Source organism: Corvus kubaryi, unplaced genomic scaffold, assembly GCF_017639235.1.
Source record: "Corvus kubaryi isolate FWS band 111438036 unplaced genomic scaffold, C.kubaryi_AGA036_p1.0 split3-73, whole genome shotgun sequence".
NCBI lineage: Eukaryota > Metazoa > Chordata > Aves > Passeriformes > Corvidae > Corvus > Corvus kubaryi.
The window spans coordinates 23,528,509-23,554,197 of record NW_024582091.1 but is presented as its reverse complement, the minus strand read 5'-3'; the positions used below and the strand labels follow the sequence as shown (position 1 = coordinate 23,554,197).

General features: G+C 40.0%; 1 protein-coding gene across 4 annotated transcripts in view; it reads right to left on the bottom strand.

The window, feature by feature from the left end:
- The window catches only part of LIN28B (lin-28 homolog B), a 101,912-nt gene that overhangs the window by 18,254 nt on the left and 57,969 nt on the right, over positions 1–25,689 (bottom strand). For all 4 annotated transcript variants that reach the window (XM_042017023.1, XM_042017025.1, XM_042017026.1 and 1 more), the window contains one exon: positions 25,018–25,202. In XM_042017023.1, the coding sequence (XP_041872957.1) occupies positions 25,018–25,202 (185 nt within the window). The remainder of the gene's footprint in view (positions 1–25,017; positions 25,203–25,689) is intronic.

Genomic DNA, 25,689 nt, shown 5'->3' with positions numbered 1-25,689 from the left:
AGAATGCTTCCAAAGACATATGACCTACTTTCAAAAACTCCTAAGGATTTTTTTTGTGTGTGTGTGTGATGATTGATGCAGTCACTTTAATGCTAGCCAATTCTCAAAGGAAAAATTTTCAGTTAATTCACTTACCTTTTTTTTTTTTCAAATTGTAGCATTTGTTTAGCTTGCTTCATATCACACCTCCAGTTTTGAGACAAAATCATAAATCATTGCACTGGCACAGTTGTGGGTGTGATAAACACTGTCAGGAGGTGGGAGGGAGTAGATAAAGCAATGAAATTCCCATTGTCCTCAGACGCTCTTGCAGAGGAACTACAATGTGGAACAGGCACGCTGTCTGGGATTTACCCCTGGTCACAGCAAACACATGGCTTTCACACAAATCTATACTGGATTTCTTCCTGGATTCATGGATTTGTCAGTATCATAATATTCCATCTGATCCCCACCAGTAGGTGTGTGTTTGTGAAGAGTGGATGAAAGGATCATGCACTCCAAGTCCAGGCACAAGATGCAGATGTTCAACTTAGTTTTCTGTGGCTGCGTCTGAATTTCCTTTCTGTTAGAGACAATGAGCTGGAAAAGAACTTAACTGACAAAAAGTAGGTGAGCTGTGTGCTTTGAATTAAATACACTCTAAATATAGTGCACAGAGATGCATAATATCCCTCCTCTAAGGAAATAGGTTTTTACACCATTCTTTTACATATTCCCCATAAATCAACAAGCCCTATTTCAGGTTAACTAATGCTTTTTTTATGAACTGTCCCTCCACTCAATGCAGAGCATGGCTGGACCATTTCCCACTTCCTGTTCAAGCAAGTTGCAGATGGACATATGCTTATACCTGCAGCTGGACTATTTTCCTTCTACCCCTTCACAGGTTCTGCCTTGCTGTGTTATTCTTTCTTCATTTTCTTACCACTGCAATGCTTCGTGTGGAAGCACTGCACCTGTCATGGCTCAGCAAGACTAGTTCTGCCTATTTTCTTTTTGAGGCTATTGTTAAGGTAGGGCTTGAGTCAAAAGCTGCTGCTCATGGACAGGCTAGCAGCTAAAAAGGGAGAGGAGAAGGGAATGTCAATGGTTTGTCAGCAATTAGTCGAGATGACTTCTCAGTTCAATTTATTTTGCCTGTGGTTACCTCAAATGCAGTGGGCAGGAAACCTTTGAGAGGAACTTGGCAACTTTGACATGGCTGTCAAATTTACAGTATTGTAAATTTGTAAAGTTACTGCATTTTGCAATAATTACAGGACTTCTGCATATAGTCAGAAACTCAAGTGTCATGTTTAAGGATATTCCTGTCTTTGCAAGACAGATGAAAAGTCAACACAGAGGGGCCACAAGGGTGGGTCAGAAAGCTGAACAACAGGGTCAGAAGAGGGATAAACAAGCACAGGGCCACCAACCCCCCTTATTAAAGGCATGGGAGGCCATCACCAATGGCACTGGCTCACCTGCTGGAAAAGCCTGGAAGGCACAAAGCAACTGTTCAACCCTGGTGAGGCTGATGCCAACCTTGAGCAGCATGCTCAAGAGGAAGCGTGTGCCATCACAGCAGTGCTGCACAGCTCACAAGGAGGAAGCTCAGTACGGCATGAGCAAAAGGCCTTCCTATGCGAGACTACTGACATTGCCAGGATAACTGCGAGTCAATGATGTCCACTGGTTTTATGGTATGCAGGTTTAGTTTAACTTTAGGAGCAGTATGAAGTTCTGTTCCACTACTGAACTCCCCATTCATGGTCAAAGGCAGCCAAGATAGCCAGGGTTCTTGTAGTGTGTTCATTTGTCATCCAGGGCAATACTCGCTCCATTCCGTGGAATGCCTTGAACACCTCTACTGCGACAACAGATGTATCCTCTTTCTGTAAATTACCTTAGCTCTTTGACACAGATTTAACTGCTCAAATGCTCGTCTTACAGATCATAAAACAGCTGTGAAATTGAATTATCAACTTTGATACTCATTCAATAACAACTGATTTATATTCAAGAATGGGACACCATAGAGGACGCTTGGGTTCCCTTAAATATGTCAGAGCTGAGACAAAGAACCTGATTTCTACAAAATGCTGGGATAATTCCCATGCCTTATTACACTCAATGGCATGTAAGTTAACAGGTCAACATACCTGTTGACATACCATTGCCTCTCTAGAGCAAAAGTTTTTTAAAGGTTATTATCTGCCATGGTTAACTATGCTATTATCTAAGTACTTTGGTGGCTCTGAAAGCAGAATGCTTTACAACAGAATACACTTATGTGTATCAATATCCCTTTCAGCTTTAAAGTGTATTGAAGTTTTGAGGTTATCATACCAGAAATGCTGGTGGCAACATTTCTAGGGCCTCTAATAATTTCTGGTGTTACTGAATCCAGCCTCTAATATTACCGTGTCTGCAAATTATTTGGAGTAAAACATATTTGACTGCAATTCTAGTTTGTTGACAGGATTTAAAAAAAAAAAAAATCCAGGAAAGAAAAGATGCACTTGGAAATAGTACTTAAAAATGATCTAAATGCTACTACTCTGTATCTTTGAAAGAGCATCAATACCAAATGTGCTTACCACACATCTTAGGCGACTCTTGCCGTGTGTGTTTAGAGTGGTGCTCCCTTCAGTCTGGCTCCAAAGTTAAAGCATCTGAAGTGTAAATTGTGTGTGACACAGCCAAGGAAACCCACTTTACTTTAACCTTGTTAATGGTGAGCCAGATGGAACCGCTGAGGCCACCCATTGTTCAGGTTTGCATTTTTGTGTAATGCCATGGTGTAGGTCCATAGGGCCTCCTGAATTCCCCTCCTCTGAATATATACTGTGCTGTTAAAGGCACTGAAAGGATCAAGCTCTGCTCTGAGAGCAGCTGGCTTTGTATTTTTTTAATGGTTGTTAGCAGCAGCAGCAGGTCCATTCTACTCCCCCATTCTTCCTCTGCCCTTCTTAAAATCCTGATCTGTTGGTTCTTGAAGGAAACCAAACCCTAACTCTGACCTATATAGCACATCATACATTACCTCAGGGTCATTACCCCAAATATTCATCAAAAGTCTCAGATTCTCCCTCCCTTGCAGCCTCAGACCCTGCCCCAGCAGTTCTTAATCACACAAGTAATCATCGCTGACCTCATCAACAGTCAGGTTGTAATTTCTTTCCTTACAACCCAGGTAACCTGTGACGGCATAATTTTTGTTAATGACCATTGCCTTCTGAAAATTTGGTCAAATTTCCGCTCTTTTGTGCCTTTAGGATGAAAATGGAAGTAAGAGGAGTTTGAGCAAAGACAGCCCACAGCAGATGACTCAGCCCGAGAAATAAGGGGATGCTTGCAAATTGTTAACATTTGTGATGTAGAAGATGACACCTCATAATGCCTGTGCAATGATGCAGAATTGTCAAACATTTGCTGATGAAAAGCTGCAACACATGACTTAACAGAGGTAACAGAAAACCCACAAGACTACAGCTGGCTGCCTAGCAGGTTTCCAGTTGCTGTGCAAGATAACATAATTTTGGGAGAGGGGAGTACTGTTCTCCTGGTCTACTCCAGCTGTGGTGCATGCTGTTCTGTACAGGACGAGAAAAGCACAAAGCCATCTCTTCAGCCCTTCCTCCCCAATGGGCCTTCCATCAGGAAAGCAAACTGCACCTCAGGAAAAGGAGGCAGCAGCCAGAAATTACTGAATTGCACCACTGAGCACCAGACAATGCATCTCCCTCTTTGCAGAGGACTTCAACAGTGCAGTTAGCACAACCTGTGAATGGCACTAAAGAGATGCTGCAAACAATTATCTGTTCTTACAGAAACTACACAAAGGCTTTGGCAACACTGAGGCTGACCAGGCTATTAAAAGAGCTGAGAAACCATAATCAATACTTTAGAGCAAATTCCCCGATCTGTTCAAAGTGGCTTGCTTTTGCACTACACTGGCAAAGTAATGAAAGGAAGGAAATACTACTGCCTGATTCCCAGGTCAGTGCCTCATCTGGTGTAGGAGACACACTACTCACTGGAATATATTATACCCCTGCCATTCTCAGTTAGTCTGTGTGCCTTTAGGAAAGGAGGCATCTGAAGCTCAGCAGTGCTTAGCCTGCTCTAGGCATGAACTGGAGGCAAAGAATCAGGACCTGGTCATTTCTCTTCTTTCCCCAAACTGCTCCAGGTGCTGTAAGAAGAGCCACTTCCACTGTCCTACATGCTCCCCAAAACCAACAAAATTCCAGACAAACTCTTTCCTAGAGGTCCTGTAAACTGACACAAAAACTCTGGGGCAGCCATGGCTGGCAGGCAAAGGGGAAGACCAATCTACCCCAATGTTCCCCAATGAACAAGGGCAACCACAGGAGACACACCAGCAGGAAAGGCAGGACATGGTAACTTCTGCTTTCCCCCACAAATGCCAAGTTTAAATTCTGTCTCTAACCCCTTTATCTTTTACATAAATAGTAGGGTGCAACTTAGGAAAGTTATTTTGAACTTGAGAATTTCTTTAATATGGTTGTCCTTAAAGGCTATCTATATCGTGGTGCTTGGCATCAGTGGGAGATGCTGCACAAGGCACAACACTCCTATATTCACTGTGTTGTTAAAACCATTTCTAATTCTAAATAATAAATTACAGGGGAGCATGGGAGGTTCAAAACCAAGTAAAGCTCAGTAAACTATTTTTCACCCATTTCAGAGTTCATGTATTGGACTTTCTTTCAACTAATAACTTTCCCTTGCACATTGTAACAGATGATTTTTGAAGGCCAGACTACCTTTAGTACATTTCCATTGTCTAAGAAAATTATCTAGTTAACAAAATACAAGTACTAGATAAAGTAAATAATAAAAATAAGGCACAATTTGGAACTGATAAACTAACACTGCACTTCATCCACTTTTTCTAATTTTCCCATGTCTTCTCTATTAGCAGGATGTAAAGCTATCATAAATATTTTGAGATTGGACAGGCTTGATTGCTATTGCCTGCAGTTCTTATGTCCTTTTTTCATGAACATTCTTTAGTCCTAAGTCCATATCTCAAAGCAAAAGCTGTTAATAACCCTGGACTGATGTGCTCAGTACTTTAGCACCCTAGGATGGAGATTATATGCCCCCCTTGATTTCAGCATGTTAAGCTTCCTTGAAGCTTTGTTTCTTTCAGAGGCAGCTGTCTGCATTTCCATACCTTACCCTGCCTCTTGCCACCAGAGCTTAAATCACATGCATATCAGTTAGAAAAAATAGCTGCAAAATTATTTTTCCTATGAAGTCTTGTAGAATTAATTAGTTCAGCTAGTAACTTTCCTCTGTTGATGATAATGATGACAAGAAGAAAACCATAAGCTGTCTTATAGAAAGGGAAGTCATCAATAAATCAGGATTTTAGTTGCCAGTACCACACTCTTTGTACAAAAGGAACTCTGAATAACATTAAGATCACAGTAGAGCTTTACCATAAATTAATTTTTTTTTTTAAATGAACTGGTTGTTTGTTTGGGGTTTTTTTAAGACACCTGTTTAATTTTCTTAGTAACTCAGGGTGATTGAAAGATTTGCAATAATGCTAGCTTACTATCTCAACATCACAAAATAGCATTTTATAACTTACTTTTATACTTGAGCAGCATTTATGAATGCTTTGAAAACTCACTGATTCCTAGCAAAGACTAGGAAAATACACATATCTGGAAATACCAGGGAATATATATTTCCCTTTTTTTGGAAGCCTGGAAAACACAACATTGAGTGAATTGTAGACTGAGTTTCACAAACTTACTGACACTTTGGTCTGCCTTTCAGCATTACAGTATGACTTTAAGTGCCGATTCTACATAATCCTTCCCATTTGCTGAGAAAATTTCCTTTGAAGAACTGTCATTAAGAAACCTGAAACATTAACTTCTTCTGTATGACATACAAACACTCTATAATTGGTGCATGTGGTAAAATCAGATGGAAAGAATATGGTTTCTGATACTATATGTGAAATTTATATTATTTTTTTTCCTTGTCATGAAGAAGGCAGGCTATAATTTTAGTACATTTAAGATCCTAAGTGAAACTGTGTAACTGGAACACACTTCAGATAATATGATTGATGTGAAATAGCAGAACACTACAACAGGAAATGCTAGTTTTAGCACAAATCTCCAGTTGTCTTCACATCGTTCACAGCACTTCAAACTAATGCAACAGAAGCAGAAAAAAAATTAAACAGATTGTTTAGTGGAAGCTGGCAGGGAAGGAAGAGCCATGATGACACCACATGCTGACTCCTCCAAGCCTACTGCTTGCATTTGGCAAGTTTTGAGGAGCAGCTGCTGAAAGGCAAGAAGGGCACTGAGAAATGACCACTGCATACGTACTAAAACGTCAGACTAGAAGTTAACATAAGCCTGAGCACTGCAGCTTTTAAAGCCTGCTCTCCAGCCCCACAGGGATGTCAGGAATGCCGCTTACCTTCCCAGTCAGCTGCCAACTTCCTGGTACTGTACAGTTTCAGAGACAAGTTAATGGTGTGGTGGCACCAAAGCATCTTAAATAGGTAGGATTGCTTTTTGCATCCTGTTTTCATTCCCTGGCCAGGAAAACCACAAGCTGCAGCCCTGCTAAAAAAGCACAGACCATCGCTCTTGTGGGGAACTGTGTGCAGTGGGATCTACTGGCAGTCTGACAGAGGAAGCTCAAATAGAAAAGACCTCGCCTGGGACACTCCCCAAACCCTCTGCAAGGTCTTGCTGATGCCTAATTATACCTCTGGCCTTTTGGAGGCCAAACCCAACTCCCTGCTGGGTTTTGTGTTCCTGACACTTTCCTCCCATGAACCCCGCTGGCTCTTAAATCACCACCTGCCACAGTGAGGGCAGACTTCCTATCGCTCCTACTACAGAGGCCAAAAAGCTGCTGCCAGCAGGGAATGTCTCTGCCACGTTGAGCAGAGAGCACAACATGTTTCACACCGAGCTGCCCGTAGGGTTTCTCACTCCAGATAAACCCACCGAACGCGGAGCTGTTACCGAGAGGCGTCCCCCATTCTGTCACCTCTCTATCCGTTTGCTGCTAGGTACCTTTTATTTGGCAGGATTAGTTTTTTCTCAGTTACGCTCCCTGAAATGGCTCTCTGGGGAATTAGATCGGCCCCAGCGACCCTGAGGGGAGAGGACCACAAGAATGGCAGTGGGTGCAGGGGGGCCACGGCAGCTGGCCAGCCACAGTAATTTGAAACTGCACCCTGGCAGAGACCTGGCTTCAGAGTCAGGGGCAGCATCCCTTTCTTTTAAAGTCACAGTTCTCCTACAGGAAAAAATAATAAATATTGATTCAATCTGTTAACGCAGTCCAGAACCTTGGAGATTCCCATTACTTCCGCTTGTACAGCGCAGGGCAGAAAAATCAACAACAGCTAAAAAAACTCATATGTTTTATACTTAAAATTAATGCAGTATTGCTTTCAGAAATTTAAATCATTTTCCACTTAATGGTGCCTCTCTAACAGTTCTGCCCGAAAAATTTTGCTGCAGTTGTTGGGGAGAGTTTTGGCAAACTCAGATCAGACATAATTAAACACCAGCTGTGTGTCCCCAAGGAATGTCAATATGTGACAAGGATAGTCCCAAAACCCAGCTATGTATTAATGGACACAGGCATGAGATACAAAACCAGTGGATGAAAGTTTACACTCTAGATATTCCATATAAATGATTTATAAGTACATATAAAGGAAAAAAAAAAATCTCAGGGTGCTTGGTGCCTACACTGACAATAACCTAGATGTACTCAATATACTGCATGTTTAAGAACACTTATGGATGAAAGAAATTTTAAGTTAACTCCCAAATCTGAGGGAATCTGTCTTGAATATCTCCGAGAAAGGGTATGGCGTAGGGTTGGGCCAAGGCTGTGTACCTTCCCCATTTTCATCTTTCTTTCAGAGAGGCTCTTTTCCCTTGTGCAAAGAGACTGCAGCATATGCAGAATTATCTCACTGGGACATTCTGCCAAACAGGTCTCCAGGGCTGTGTCTGTTACAGCACCCTCAGAAGAACTCTCCTGGCCACACTGCTTGACCATCTCAGCAGTCTCAGCCTGTGTTTGGCAGTGTCACGAGTGCTGTCTGTCTGAAAATCAAGAGGGGAAATTTTACAAGTGCCAGTCTGGTCACAGAGAGCCCAGTGCAGTCCAACCCCTTCCAGGAGGGAGCACCCTGGGACTCCAGCCACGGCACACCTCCAGGGAGTCTGGCTCCCCAAATCATTGCCTCTCCAGATTTCACACCAGCCACAGCTGTGCCACACATCTTCATTTGTTCTGGCTTTCAGAGGTACTGCACATCCCATACACAGAGTGCCTGGGGCCCCTGGGTGGCTACAAGGGGGTGAACCCCCAGCCTGCCCCAGTGAAGAGGTGTACCCCAGCCAAGCAGAGCCCTGGCCAGCCATGCACCCTGGACCATGAGTGCAAAGCACTCAGCTACAACCTGTGCCGTTTTCTCTCTTGATCAGCTTGCAGCTGACCCACGTTTGGTACTCCTCTTCCTCTGAATCATGTGAAATACACACTTTAAAGAAGCTTCTCTAGCTATTACTAACCTTTTCTGGGGGAAATGGGGCTAAAAGGAAAGTGAGCACTACAGACTGCCTGATTTGGGGCAGGAGTATGCTGAAGACCTGGTCTACAAGCACTGGAAGTCATCAGTCCACAGAAAGCACCAGATCAGAAGCAGCCCTGCCTCAATCTATCATGAAGGGGTGAACACTGCCCACCCACCACTTCTCTTTATTCAGTCAGCCCCAGTCCCACAAACTACCTAGTTCATATCCAGTGATATGAACCCTTTTACCCTTTTCCGTCCCATCTCCAGCTCTTCACACCCCCACCTTCACTTCCATCCCGATTGTGCTCCTAATAGGCACATTTAGCTTTTACATACTGATTTGGCTTTTACATACTGATAGGAATGAACCATTTCAGAGGTCATGGCTGGCTGCTTCAAGGAAATAAGAATTTTTAAACTGACAAACTTGAACTATCATTTAATAAAGCAGTGCTTTTTTTTAAGAATCAGATTTGTTTTAATTTTTAATTAATAATAATAATAATAATAGTACTAGACCTGTCTTTGTGAAATCCCCTTTTTTTTCTTTGACTAAATGAGAATCTGCTTGAAGAAAACATTTCCAAGCTAAACAAAAATGGATCTACATACCACACAAAAACTGTAGTACTCTACAATGTAAGAAAATATGCAAGCTTAAGCAAATTTACCACCTGCTCCCACAGAAAGGGAACATGGTGGAATCCTGTTCGTAACACAGCATCTCATTATTGCAGCTGGATGTTTCAGTACAGTGATTAGTGTGCATACAGCATCACAATTAATTTCCAGTTCTAATACCACCTTCATATAGTTTTTCACTTACAGTCTCAACCAGAATCTGTAATTCAAAAATTTTTTGCAGGTTTTTGGAAACTCTCAATTGATCTTTTTACATAGGCAAGACCAGAGATGATAAAAGGGCATGTGATATTGTTACTCCTGTTGTTACCTGGCCTAATGAGAGCAAGCTAACACAGCTACATTATTATAGCTTCATTTTGTCTAATATCTTATAACTTGTTGAGTCTTCTTTCTTTTGGCACCCACTTTCTTCAATACAACTGAAGCAACTTTTCATAAACCTATGGCATATAGAATATGTGTGTACAACAGATTTAATATCTTTTTTTCCTCTTGGCAATTAAAGTCAATCTTCTATAAAATGCATCTTAACATTGCACTGGTGTAAAGACTTACTATTCTGACAAATTCAAAAGCTTTCAGGTTTGTCTCATTCATGTTTTATGCAAGGATTAAGCAAGAAATGTGGGTCATGAAGAAAACTTATATATAACAGCTTAGATTTATTACCATATACTTCTAAAGATTTTATGGATAGCTATCACCTGAAGTATCTCATAGACATTCATGTTCTCCTGGCAGTTGGAAACAACCACTACTTGGAAACAAAACCAACGAGCTTTTTTCTGCTGGCTTCTCATTCAAATTAGCAGCTACAAACAGATGAGGAACACAAACCTCAATAGTCCCTTAAAAAAAAAGGCCACCAATAATCCAGTTTTCTGAAATCCTCTGAACTCGACTGCATTTGTACAAAAGGTGTTTTCTGATGAGTTCTTATTTTGAAAAGGAGGGGGGCAGTGCAGGCTAAAGCCTAGAAAGCAAAGCAGAAGTAATAATCTCTTTATGGCAGTTCATGGTAAGGAAGTGACTCAGCTGAGGCAAATTACAGAGTCCATTTGGAGACACTGATTCCAAGAGCACTGGGGTCTGCAGTCAGGAATCTGGTGCAGCTGCACTGCCAGAAATTTCAACCTTCACAAATACATAAGCCTGAAAAATACTATTTCCAGTAATTCTAAACAGTTTTGTCTATCTCTACAGCATTTTTTTGTTGTGAAAAGAACATGTGAGGCAACTGAGGATATATTCTCTAGCTGTTTCTCACAAAGACCAAGCAAAAACAAAGCAGGATTTCATCATAAGTAGGTCAAATTAATTTCTAAGTAATTAAAAAATTGCATTATAATTTCTCTGAGTTTTGAATTACCTTTCCACAAACTTAGCAAGCAGTCTACTCTTTCCTGCAAGCTATTGCACATAAAACTTGGAGGCAGTTGTTAGCACATTTAGAACTAATGCCTCAATAACTAAGGGATGAAAAACCTCCAGCACCCTGAGAGTGTCCACTAGAGTGGTTTTCGATCTGCAGATCTCAGGTATCTACTGACTACTTTTAAAGGGTGGGCAAAAGACATTAAGAAAAGTGTGCTTGTGGACAGGGTGCTTAAATAATCAAAAATCAACAATCATCAAACAAGAGGATACACACATCCAGCAAAAATCCTGGGGAACAGGTCTTCCAGATTAAAAAATGTATAGTTATCACTGCTCTCTTATATTCAAATAGCCAAGAACCACAATTACTATCGTGGTTAAAAACTACAGTGATTTTAAGTATTATATGGACTAAGAAGGATTGCGTTGAAGAGTTTACTGTTACTCATACAGAACAGAAGGAAGGTATAGAAATGGCTCAGGTAAACAAGAAAGTTATCTTAAGTCATGTCAGGCACACTATCTTTGTAGTTAACATTTTTTCTTTATTAATTAACACATCCTCTGTTCCTTCACAAGGATTCACAAGTTCTCACAAGTGGGTAACCAAAACTGGTCTGTAAGCAGAATTAGCTCTCCAACCAGTGATTATTTAACCACAGAGAGTGCTGACAAGCAGGAATCCCAAAATGGCTGATCAGAAGCTACTCCATTTTATCCCAAGAATTCAAACAGGGAACAGATCTCCAAGATACAATAACCTTCAGGGTTGGTTCTACCCCTTCAAATGCTCTCTGTTTCCCAGTGTCTGTGGCACTCCTAAGGATGCAGGCCACAGCCAGTTGTGCCAGCACCAGCGAGGATGCAGGAAACATCCAGTGACGGCAGTGCACCCGGGATCATGGAGCACAGCCAGCCGTGGCCACCCCTGCAGCTGGCAGAGCTTCTCCAGCCAACCCAGTGAAACGGCAGAAAGGAAACAAAGCAGTGCCTGCATCCCTGGGAACAGTCCATGGGCTGCTGCAGTCCACAACAGCTCCTCCTGCTTTCCCTTCTTTTCCTTCCATGAAAGAACAAGAAAATATGGTGATAATTTTGTTCAACTTCCTCTCAGATGCAAATCAGGGCTAAAAGTTGCAAAAAGAAGGTTTTAATGTTTAGAGGAATAGTTTGTAAAGTTGTAAGTTTGCAAAGGGGTTTAAATCTCATATCCTTCACTATCCAAAGAACAACAAAAACATGGAGGTTACACTGAGGTTTATAGACAGCTATCTGCTTGAGCTTAGCTGTACTGTAGTACTTTAGTTTAATTAGCAGCCATACCTATAGGAGAAGTACCATACGCTGTTAGCCAGAGCCTGGGCTGAGAGGTACCCGTAACTTTTGTTTTCTTTCCTGCTAGGTGGGTTTGCATGCTGAAACACTAGTCTGGCTTTTGCCTATGATGCTGACACCACTTTCATTTGCACTTTGAACAAGCAAGACAAAAATGTGATTGCTTACACAAATCCTCGAACTTGCATAATTGTTCAGATGTGGGAAGGTGTCTTCATCTAGATAATAACATTTTTGAAATCAATGCACAGATGAAAGATGAAGTTGTCACTCTTCCAGAAACACACACTAATGAATTTTGAACTATGTCAGACAAGAACAAAGAGACAATGGTGTCTTTTCTTGTAAGTCAATTTATAATCTATAAAAGAACATTTCTTGGTCACAAATTTGTATTGGAAAGGAGTTCACGTTTCGAAAACTGAAACAAGGAGAGATGCTTACAAATAATTTTAAGCATCAGCATTAGAAAATTTTCATATGAGAATAATTTTTCCCTTGTATTGAGAGCACCTGTATTCTCCAAAGACAGCAAGGGGTCTTCAGCAGACTACAATCAAGTTTCAGGTTCCACAACACTTACTGTTGCTGTTTGTAAGCAATAGAGCTAATTAAAGGCACACAGACTGTATGAGCAGATCCTGAATTATTATCTAAAAATGTTACACAAAAGCATTTAGTATACAAAATACATAATGCATTTATACTAAAGAGGCATTATGTTTCTCCAATTAAAAAAAAAATTCTTCAGTGTTAATGTTCTCTAATAATATAAGTTGCTTGCGTCAACAAACACAGTACAATTAGCTTGTTACCCTTAAACTGAGTTTAAAATAAGCAAATTGTTTGATGACTTTGATGTTTTCCACCCAAAATGTGCTGGCTAATTTTTCCATTCCAGTTCCCATTCCAATCTTTTAACTGCCTTAATCTCCTGCCCTCAGATGTTGACCTCCTAAGAACAGAGGTCATAGGTTAGCACAGACAGACCTCAAAAGATCTGGACTATCAATTCATGCCTGAAAGATTTCTCTTCCACAAAAGAACTACTAAAAAAGCAAATTCCAAAATCCAACTCCACAGGCTGCATAAAATGTAAACTTGTTGATAAGTTGCATTCATAAATATTCTAAAAAGATTGGACCTAAACAGTTTGAATTAATTTCTGTAGGATATGAAAATAAACCAATGGCATAGACATGGAATAATGACTAAACTTCAAAGATAAAAAAGGAAAGCTCTAGACAGGGGCGAATTAAGAGTCGGCATCTTTAACCACAGATATGTGTGTTTTAAATGTTTCTAATCTCTGCATTTGAAAGTACCATTTTTCCCCACCAGGCATTTTTGAACACAATTTGTTTTCTTGTAAGGGTGAAAGTATGAGATTAGCTGACTCAGAAAATGAAACAGCACCAGTTTATACAAATTTTACTGATTATTAGTGAGACTACTACCTCATTTTCTTGCAATAATCAACCATACAACAGATTCCTTGCTGCTTGTTTGGTCAATGAGCATACAGCTCTCATTAAAAAAAATGCCAGATGTTTCTTTTCTATGTATAAGTGAAATGTATAAAATCGTAAAGGAGAAAGATAACTTCAGGAGGGTCCAGGGAGTTAGAAATACAGAGATAACAGGATAGAACCATTTTATAAAATTATTTCTGGGATCCAAGTAAAATTTGTATTTTACACAAGGTACATAGGGACAAAAATTCTAGAATCTCTCACTAGTGAAGTAATGATATTCCCACATTTAATAACATGAGATCACATTGAATTATTTACCAAGTAAATTAAATCCACTCTGAGGATTATTTTTTGACTCAGAAAACTAAAGTGCTTAACACATTTTAAGTAATTATTAAAAGGAGGTGTAGGCACGTATTTCTAACAATTATTTGACCAGCTAACCATGATTCCTCAAAAAAAATTATCAAAACACAAGAACTTGAAAAAATTAGTCTGATAAACAGGAAAGTAAAGATTTTTCATTTCCTTACTCGAAAGAAGTGATTTATAAAACTAGGGAAAAAGAATGCAAATAAAATAAAACCCTTAAAAAGGCAAATTAATAGGCTTGCATCTGAGCTACATACAACTTCTAATCCTATTGCAACTATTGGTGGTGCCTTCTCATTGATAGAAGAGGTAACACTGCATAATTCTGTAGTACAACTCATCTCATGCAGACACACACTGACACACACTATTGTTTTGTTTTACAGTATTAGTTTAGCACAAAGAAAAGGGAGAGACACTGATTTTAAACACCAGCAAATCAGAAATTGAATTTGAAACACTAAACTATTTCAGCTTTTTATATATTTATATTTCATTTATCATTTAAAAAATCAAAGCGTTCTAGTTAAAGTTTGATTCAAAGGCTGTTGCAACATTAATTGAGCAGTCTGTAGTTTGCAGAGCTGTCTAAAGTAAATAAAAAATTTAGCATTTAAATTGTCCAAGAGCTAAAAGGGTAAAACTCCAAGTGACTTCTAGAGTAGAGACAGCCATTTAACACAAGACCAGTAAAATTTAAATCAAGTTTTGTACTTTCAGCTATTCATTGTAAAAGCTCTAGTACCAGGAGACTCAACACCAATAAGATTATAAATGAATGGAGATCAAAGAAAAGAAATTGTTTAGCTCACTCCCATATTTCACAGTGAACTTTCACAACTCTTTTCCTCCTTAACCATTCCACTGTTACTGGGCAAACCCAGCTCCCTCTTCCCAATCAATTACGCCAAGCTCAGCCCGCTGATCCTCCAGCTTGGCCAGAGTCACCTCTGCTCTCTCTTGAGCAGTGTTCCATTTCTTCCCTGAAAGTCCCTTCATCCTTGTCCTACCGTGCAAACAGAAACTAGTGCAAATCCCCTAGTGAGAGGAGTGTGCAGGCTAATTTCTACAAATCCCATTATCTACCAATTCAGTATTCAAAGGAGATGGAAACAATTTACACTGCAGTAACAGCCTGTGAACCCACATGTGAGTTCTCCTATACGGCCTTTTCTCATTTGCTGCATGAAATACAGATTATTGTATTCTTCTTCCTTAGCCTACTCAATTCAACTCTTGGAACTCACCACTAAATCCAGCTAAATCTCGAACACAAAAAATATTGGTTTGGGGGCTCTCACGAAGATCTTTGCATGCATTACAAATATTAATTACTTTGCAATGTCTCTCCAAAACTGTGGTTTAACTGGTCTCAGAGAAATGCGCAGGATTCTGAAGCACAAGAAAAAAGCCAAAATAATTTTCCAGAGGAGCATTATTCTAAGTGCCCAATGTGAAATACCGGTGCCCATGGAACACTTACTATTTTATAGCACCTGATGCATTTAAGGCAAAGCTCAAACTGAGCAACTGTGAGGGCTGCATTTGGTGGTTCTGCAAAACAAACTCCAGATGTGTTACGTTTGTCACCTGGTAAATGAGGAACACACAGTAAGAAGAATACTGCAGAAAGTTCCAGATCCACTGGAATCACCATAGTAGGTTGCAGAGCAGGAGCTCACATATCACCTGTGCTTCAGCATCCTGTGCTTTAGCTCTTAACTTGCAGCAATCTTTCAAAATGGAGGAAAATTCAGTTGAATCCCTGATTGTGCTTGTGGGGAGATTCAGGTTTTTCTGCAGTTCCTGAAGAGTGGCGGAACTACCAGCATTGAGGTAACCATTTGGAGCCTGGAAAAGATCTGGACTTCTCATATTGCCACTATTTTTTTGCTCCCTTCCCTAAGTCCTTTCTCATCCCCCTCATTCCTCATCTTCCCTGTGTTTGTTTTCCTATTCCTGCTTCTTCCTAATCTTCGCCCTACCTTTTATCCTTGAAATATCTTCCTGTGAACCTGCCTGATGGATCACAGACACTACAGGAGCATTTCTATTTGAGCTGTCTCTTCACTGAACAGCTTGTCATAACCAGAAGAAGCAACTGCAAAGTCCCACTCAGTCCTGCTACTTCTGGATTGCCGAGCAGGGGTGGCTTCAACCGCTATGTTTTTCCTGAAATAAACCTCCCTTTCCTTGTTTAAATATGCCCTTATAGACTCATGACTTCTTTCAGGACATAGCCTGTGTCTCATTACCTGCTGGATAAATGCTATAGCACATTGCAGGGGTGCACTTTTGGGGGTGGGGGATGCACAGTGGGAAGAGCAGCATCGTGCCTGCACCACCACTATGGAGATGACTACCTCCGTGACACATTCCTCTTATATAATGAGCTGCTGAGCTTCTTGGCAAAATAAGATATTGAAGAAAATTCACATTTTAAATTATTCATATTTAAGTAGGTTTGGTCTTTAAGTGTCAAGGACAGAAACATGAAGCCACAGCTAATAAAAGAAACAGCTGTAGCTATTTGGAATTACATTACTGCACAGACTTTATTAATTTGAAGTTAAAGGGCTCCAGAACTTTTATTCCTTCTAAAGAGCTTCAGATTCATCCACAGTGGTAAATCAAGGCAATGTTTCAGGGATATCTGATTTAGCAGATATGCTATAATTCATTTTTCTCCAGCTTTCAAGTTTTTGGTATCTTTTTCAACAGGCCAAACTATATGACAGTTTTTTCCATCATCTGGAATCACCACTATAATCCGTCCTCAGTGCTGTATATTTATTACATGTTTTGAGTATGTTTGCTAGGTGATGCTGGAATGAAATATATAAAAAAAAAAAGCAAGGAAATGCAACTGTTTTCCTAAAATAAAAGATGTGGGGTTTAATTATTTAATTACACTGAATATTTTTGTCATAAAATACAGCACAAACAGTGTGCACCTTTTAAAAAGGTAGTTTATCCTGTGAGCAGGTCTGTTCCCAGTTCATTGATAGCTATAGCATGTCACATGAGCAGAAAGCAGCACAGTCTGTAGTCAGGATCAGTATCAACTTAATACTCTGTTCCCTGCTATTTTCAAAGCACAAGATTAAGTATTTACTGAGTTGGCTCCTGAAAATGTGTGCACTTTTTTGTTTATTTTTGTCTACTTGAAAATAGTATAGTAGTAAGAAATTAAACACTGAGAAACAAATTTGAATTAAAGAAGATGACAGTTATATTAGGAAGACTTTTTAGCAACAGAATGATTTTTTGAAAATTATTTACTGAAATACTTTTAACATATACTCTATTGGATTTATGCATAATGTCTGTTAAATTGAGCAAAGTTCTCAATTCGTTTGTGCTTCTAAATTCCTCCTGGTATGTGTGATCATTAGTTCAGGTAAGAATGCAGTGGTATATCAGTGCAGGCAGAGGCCTGAATATATGCTGAGAGTTTACTGGGAGAGAGAGCTCACCCCTTGACAAAAGAGTGGAAGAGTCAGAAAACATGAGGCCTAGAGAAGACATCCAATTAAAGAAAAATATTGTGCATTCCAAAAACAGTGCATGTACTTAAGAAACCCATCTGCTGTGCGGGGACAGCTTTACTCTACATGAGGCTGCATAAAAACGACACCTTCCTACTCACTTCATCTGTTCCTGGTACATTTTCAGAATTGAATCTCCTTACTTTAGCATCAAATTTGGATTTCTTATTATAAACACTATGAAAAATTCGGGGCCTCTCTCCTCTTAATTGTACATGCATACAAACAAATACCAAAAAACTTTTTCCAGGCTCTACTCTTTTCTGAATACAAGCTTGCAATGATGCAAATCATGCTTGGATATTACTTAGTGGTATCACGGCTACCAGGTTCCAAGCTCTTCCCTTGGCACAGATATTTGCATTTACTTGAAGTACATGAAAAGCCCCACCAGAAGATGGAAAAGGCAGCACATATTTTTGCATGTTTTGATGATTTGTAGGCCTAAGTGCAAAACCCAATTCCTGCCTGCACCTCAGTGAGCAGGCTGAAACACTGCATGGTCATGCAAGTTCACCAGCAATGGAGCATCTGAAAAGAGACCTTACTTTAAGTGGCCTTGTGATGAATTTGGTAGTTAAATTGTCTGAAACCAGAAAATGGCCTTTCAAATGAATGAGGAATTGCTTGTATAACCACATAGCACATTACAGTGTGCCAGGGTACCCCAAAATACCTAACTGACCTTGGGTCAAATTAAGCTTTGAGGCCTGCATCTAACTATAGGCACTTGGCTTTGCAAATCTAACCACGTTCTCTCCATTTAAAATTTTGAATGGGATTTCTTCCATGTCTTCTGAAAGACAAAACCTTTTATTCAAATGTTACACATGCTGTTACGCATGACTGTAACCATTTCTACGCTTTGCTCCAACATGCAAGCACTGATCTTTCAGCTCTGCATCCTGGCTTCTGACTGAGCTACACAATTATGAAAGAGAAATCCAGTATCTTTAGAGAAAGGCAGCTCCCAGTGCTGTTGCTAGATCTAGGGGGTAGAAGCTAGCCTAGCTGTGGCTTGCTGTCTTCCAAGAGGTGAGGTTTTCCTGCTTCTGCTCTCACTTTGGAACATCTCCCCATAGTTCTACACCAGGCATTTCAGGAAGACTGGTTTAGCTACACCCTGTGCCAGAGAAATCATGACACACAGTGTGTGGTCCATAGAAATTGGGAGCTATACACAACAGGCAGTGGCAGTTGTTTTCTCTATTCTCCCTTAAGCCACTTTCTTTTCTTTTTTCCATGCCAAAAATACTTATTCTTGGAGATCTGACTCTGTTCTTATCAGACTGGACCGACCACGTCCTGGAAGCACATTGTGTGTTTGTTATGCAGGAGGGCTGTGGCTGCTGAGCTCCCTTTAAACACAGATGGATGATGTAGATTTTAACAAGGGCAGTCTAATGAATATATGCAGTAACACTTTTCAGAGGCTTCTGACTTAAGACTTGGATGGGTCTGCACAAAGACGAGCAAAGATTAACCTCCTGCCCTAGAGACCCATCTCCAAGCCAGCTTTCAAGCCTCCAATCCATAGCACCAAGTGGCAGCTATTTTTAAGTTACCTACTTTTTTAACCCTACCAACAAGGCCCTCTGGTTTTCTGGTTTTATCTCACTTCTGGAAAAACACAAAATGTTGCTAAAACTTCCAAAGAGTTGTCAGCCTGAGGAAAAGAGCAAGGATGAAAAACTTTGTCCCTCATGTTTGTAGTTCTGCAAAGATATAACCTTCCTAAAGTACTGGAGTATTGCAAAGCTCTCGGGGTTTTTTTGTTTTGGTTTGGTTTTTTTAATCCAGCATTCTGCTATTCCTGTTACCAGCAGTTCATACCAGTTTAGTGGCTTATTATGGCACAGTCAGCAAATATCAATCCTAAAATTATGTACGGAAGCATATCTTGGAGTGGCATTTATCCCCATTCCAGCCTATTGTCTAAACGTGCAAATCGTTAACTCTATAAAACTCTGCACAAATAATATCAAGCTTTGCTTGAGGATCCAAAAGGAAGTTGCATCCAGCAAATTCAGGTACTTAACACTTCATCAAATTGTCTTTTACAGATTAGTTGTCGATACTGAAGGAATGATGAAACCACTACTGCCAGAAATGGAAAGCTATACTGTACCTCCCTATTTTTTACAGGCCCTCCTTAAATACATTCCCTTGTTGGAAAGATGATAGTAAGCCAGAGGGACCTCATTTCAGATGGCAGTTTTCACATAAGAGAACAAAACAATGGCTGTCTTTCCATTCTAAGTTTAAAAGGTTGTCTCAGACATCACTGGAAAGAGCAACTAAACACCCAACAAAATCATTATGATGCAGGGAAAGAGCAAACAGGCAAGAAAATGCCCTATGCTTGACAAATGGGAAAAGCAAGAATGAAAATTGGAATGAAGAAATTCTTGCCATCTCATACTAGGTGAAAGGGAGTCAGGGAGGAGGTGTTCATGTTCTAATTGCTGAAGCACCACCCTTGAGTACAGTCCTTTTGCAAGGCTGTATTTCTAAGAAACTGGTGTAAGAGCCAGGCAATTTTTGCATGACTTGTGTGTCAGTTTCCTCTTTAGAAAATGGCAGAACTGTGAATGTGATCTGCATCTAAGAGGAGTAGGAAAATTTCACCCTTTGACAGTAACATGCTGACACCATTTTGTGCCAAAGGCTACAACTCCCTGAACTTGCCATCCATTTCCCTGGTTGGATGACTCGGTTTGTCTGCTCCCCATTTCACCCCAGTGCTGTTCAGGACCTGCCCAAAGCGGGTCCCTGGGGCTGGCCAAGTGGACGTATCCTCTTTGTAGCTGTGTGTGGTGACCACCAGCCTGGTCTTGCTTCCTGTTAGGAAAGGGACTGACAGGCTTTCCCCACCCATCTGCTAAGCATGGGTTTTATGTGCTTCTCCCACGTTGGTACTAGCTCAGGGCTCTCCTCCCCAGCCCATACCACTCCCATTATTCACATCTCCTTCACAAGAATCTGCTTGGTTCAAGCTGCAGGAGGCTTTTCTATGAAAGTTAGATTATACACTTGAGTGTGATCCAGTCAGTAGAGATGGAATTGATATAGTATCAAGTTTGAAGTAACTTAGTATCGTGTAACTTTGCTGTCCTAAACTAGCTCTCCTGGTCCTGTTAACTTGAACTCAAATGTCCTCCATGGCATGCCACCATGTGTCATCTCTTCCTGCATCATACCAGCCTAGTGGCTGTTTGTGCACATCATGAGCTTTTAAAGACGACCTTTAAGGTTTTCTTAATATAGTCTGACTTCAGATCATCCACAGAATGCCTTCAGATATTAAAACCATTTTCTGTCTGACTCAGACACTAGTTTTAAGTGACAGTTAATCAGGGGAGAATTACATCATTTAATTACAACCCCCCCTTCCCTAAGTGGCTGTATTTCTACCCTGTCAGTGGTTTAGAACTATGTTTTTCTTCATTTGAAAATTATTGTTTTGGTCACATTCAAAAGTTACTGGTGAACACCATTTATAACATTTTAACACAGAAACACTTCTATCCTAATTGTTCCTCCTTCATATATATCTACATTGGAAAAAAGTTTTCAAAGTGTTATATCCATGCTGCGGTACTCATTACTGTTTAGCCAACTGAGCTAGATATACACGGCTGTTTCACCAGCTGCATCCCACGGTATAATTCAGCATCACCATTCATCCAGTGGCAATGGTTCGTTGAGCTCCATCATTTTAAGCAGCTCCCAAATCCCTCCCTCACCGTTTACTTGCAGGGCTGCACTATAAACCAAGCCCGTGAAATGTTTCATGTCAACCTCAATCTCACAATGTAGCACTCATTTATTACATGTTTAAATCTAGACCACTTACTGACACAGCTCACCTGCGCTAGAAAGTTTCCCTGTCACACGTGTGATGTTAGCAGAGGGTATCAAAGGACTGAAATGACATAAATTAGAACTGGGAGATGGAGTTATACTCTTAATTATTTCTTCCTTGTTCCTTTCTTCTTGCTTTATTTTATTGCTTCCATTTTGGTGTAAAGATTTCAAAACAAACAACAACCAAAAAAAAAAACTCCCCCCCCAAAAAAAAAAAAAACCAACCAAAAAAACAAACCCAAACAGCTGTCAACCTCCCCATCTCCCCCAAAACATTCCACATGAAGCAAGTGTCAAGCTAAGTAGATACAGCATAACAGACATTCTGCTGAAAAATTATCCAACTTTGAGCTCGTATTAGGAATATTTACAGATAATGGGTAATACCTCTAGGTCCCAAAGATAACTCTAGCTTCTAGTCCTGTGAGCATCATGCACCTTTATTAATATTGTGCCTAAAGTCTGTGGGTCAAATTATTTAAATGTACACTGCACTAAAGAATATTCTCCCATCTATATAAAGAATTACAACTCATAAACTGGTCCTTTACCCAGTTTCATTTTAGGCGACATAGAAACATTGGGAGTGCTTGTTCAAAAAAAGTAAAAAGAAAGTAGTGTCATATTTTTGCCTTCTTCCCTTTTTCCTCTCAACTTTACTCTGAGATGGTGGGTTAGGTTCTGATTTCATTTATTCTACTCTAAATCACAGATTTGTCTACAAGTTACTGAATACTTGATTAAGTGTGATTTCAGAGTACTTTATCTTTTCTGCATCAGATCCCCATGGTCATTCCTAGAGAGCAGCATAGCATGGTTTTATGACAGCTCACTGCCAAAACTGAGCAAAACACACTGTGTTTGGCAAGTGTTAAGAGCTCCTACAAAGCGAGCTGCAGCTGGTCATAATGCAACTCCTTGCAATTCATCCCCTGGTTTACTTAGGTAGGAAGAGACCAGCCCCTCCACTGTGCGTCTCTGCCATAAAACACCACTTCTGAACCCAGAACCTGTCAGATGAAAATCCCAGCTGAGCTTCATTTAGAAACCTCCCCTCTAGCCCAGATTTCTCTTAATACTGTGAAAAAGTACATACATGTACTACAACAGATTAAAGTAAGGTCTGAGAACCTGAAGCCTGCAGGCTGCTCAGAGCCACAGCTTCATTTCACATGGACCACAAAGTTTCCCTTCCTCACACACGAATGCGCCAACACGCTGACTGAGAAAGAATGACCAAGTGGCTGATACCACTGGTGACAATTACGAAGAATTCCCGTTTATATTATAAAACTAACGTGGCCCACGGGAATGCTGAAGGGGAAATATTAGCACAGCAAGGTCCCCACAGCAACAATACTACAAATTACAGGGACCCTGAGTCTATCATGGAAGCCTCACTAAATCTACCAACATTGGCAACCTCAGTGTCATGACTTTTTTTTCCCCTCCCTGTCTGCACATACTGGTGCTTTTCCCTTTTTTTCTCCCTCATCTTTGCTATCTCTAACTCCTCTCAGTAATTAGAGTAACAGAGTCCATTCAAATGGGATCCAGACAAAAAGATGCACTGAAGCTGGGCTCTCACATTCTTACATTGGTGACATAAAAAGAGATGAACAGAAAAAGTTGGAATTAGCTTTCATAAATGGAGGCAGTTCTCACACTACAACAGCAATCATCAAGAAACTTTTCACTACACGTTGGAGGTGCACCTTTTTTATTGTCTAAGCATTCAAAACTAATTTTCCTTCAAGCAAAGACACTGCTTTTCACTGAGTGATAATGTCAATGCTACTTCAAACATTTCAATTTTCAGCCTTTTTTGGTGTCTTATGACTTAAGTGTAAGAATTCTGAGACAGAAGTGGGTAGATGTTTTTGCCCACATTTTCACATTCAAATTAATTCAAAATAATTTTGAATTTTCCCTTTTTTTAAATGTAAGTGAACAAGAGAGTACACTGTCTCATAGACCACCCCCCCGCACTGTTTTTCAGGGTATATCTGTTCAATTTTTTCTATGTTTCTGCTATGGAAAAAAATGATTCAAAGCAGAATTCATCTCACTTCATTTAGAGACTTGTAAGGGAAGCATCTCCAGGATTGGATCTAGGATCCCTGTGTAGTCCCTGAAGAGGAACAGCAGTAAGGCAAGATTCAACCCTAACATTTCAGATGCTTCCCTAGGATGAGATGAAAAGTCCTGCTTCCCCCGTCATTGACTACACTGTGCACTATAGATTGCTCAAATCCCTGCCTCTTTCATTATATTGTCTTCCCTGACTACTTACAACCTGCCCATTTAGTTTCAAGGTTTTTGAAGCAAGGACTGTCTTCCTTCATATACATGTGCAACAAGTAAGTCAAGAGGATCATGCCAGCATGACTGTGGCCTTTATTTGCTGCCAAGTATGAAACATCAAGAATAGTGGTAATGCTAATGCCCTAAACAGATTAGCTATTACAATTCATGGAAAAAACAATGATTTAGATAAGAATAATACTGAAAGCCTATAGCGAAATAAAAAAATAATTTAAAAAACCCAACAAAAAACCAGCCATTGCATGCAACATGACTCTAAAAGGCCAGATATGGAGAGCAATCAAAAAGAAAGCTTTGTCTGGCTTACAAAGTCTCTCCTTGTTGTGGTTATGGACTCTGATCTGTTACAGCAGCAATAAATTTTGTTTATGGCCTTTAGCTTTTACAAAGAAGGTGAAAGAAGGACAAATATCATGTTGTCTCCAGTCCTTAACTAAAAAAAATTAAAAAAAAAAAAGGGGAACAAAAAAGGGCCTTTTAACAGAGCTGAGGACAAGTGGAGTTCATCTGTAGCTAGTAAAGGTTTCTGATCCCAAATTTCTCAAACCTGGGCTACATCGCCTTTCCAGGTGACTCTATCTTTCCTAAGCTACTCTTTGCTTCCAAATGTGCAATGAAGAGAGCCACCACCTCTCAGTCATGCCATACATTAAATACTGCAGGCAAAACATGGCTGTTTAGATGTTCTCACTAGGATCCTCACAAAGTATGTATTCCACTTGGCCTCAGTCATTATAGCTACTGGGCTGGGCAACAGCATGAGGAAAAAAGGGTGAATTCACCTAAATAAAAAGATGAGCTTTCGGGCAGGAAGGCTGTCCTTGGTGAACTAGATGCAGGTGGCTTTGTAGTGAAGAAGATTCAGAATTTCTTCAAGCCACCAGAAGTGGAAAGTAAAGTGTAACAGTGCAGTTCAAGTCAGACTGCTGCACATGTGCGGAGAGAAGTGCAGCAGTCAAAATTAACCTGAAATTTGTAAAGTATTAATACAATCAGAGCACCAGGAATTAAAACCTTTGGAAACACCTTATACTGTCTTCACTAAGCAAAAATATACTTAACCAAATGATATACATCTCAACCCTTACTGCAGCACCTACATTTTTTTCTATATAAAACTACTGATGCACAGTTTAAAACCCCACTGCACGTGAGTCTCTTTAGCATGCACAATTCTCACCTAAACATGACATTATTTCACCTGTATTCAGACTGACCTCTCTCTCCAGTCTAATAGCAATATCTTCAAAATAATATTATATTCCTTTGCAGGCTCCCTCTAATTTAATAAAACCTTCTCAAGTGAAACTAATCAGTGGCTGACTGATGTACTTGTATAGATACAGCTTTAATTAAATTACTAAGCCGAATTTCCATAGAAGGGTTTCCTTTCACAAACAAATAAATGCTGAAAACGTAATTTGAAGAAAAACTTGCAAAGGAAAAAACGGGGGAATAGCAAAAGTAAGGTAATTACCTATCTCCCTTTGGTTTTCTTTTTTGTACTGTCTTCCCTTTGGGTCGTCTTTCACTTCCTAAACAGGGGCTCCCACCAGGGCCTGTTACCCGTATTGATTCAAGGCCTTTGGAAGATTTCTTAAAAGTAAATTCCACAGGTTCTCCTTCTTTTAGGCTTCTAAATCCTTCCATGAAAAGCTTGCTCTGTAAATAGGAAAAATACTCTTGGTTACCGTTGCCTTAAAAACAGTATTTACATTTATAATCAATAGGACAAATTACCCCATCTACCACTGTACAACACATGCAAGTTGAGTAACAGTGTCCTCTGCATGAGCTGTAGCAGAGGATAGTACACATTACAGTACTGGATACACTGAATACCCTATTCAGTGCTAAACACGTAACAAGAACCTGTTTTCAGTATCAGCAAAACTGAAATAACGTTTTCCTTTTCCATGATGAATGCTATAGATGAAGCAGAAGAAATGCTGCCATTCTTAAAACCCTTAAGAATTCTTAACAGGTCTCAGGAAGTGAAAAGGTCTGGAAAGAGAGCAAATGTTCACTTCAGAGCGAATTAATCTATGATCAAAGTTTTAATAATTTGCATTCTTTATATCTGAGATATGCGTCTGCTGCTCTGAAAATGAATCAAAGATACAGCAAGCACGAGAGGCATGAGGAAGGC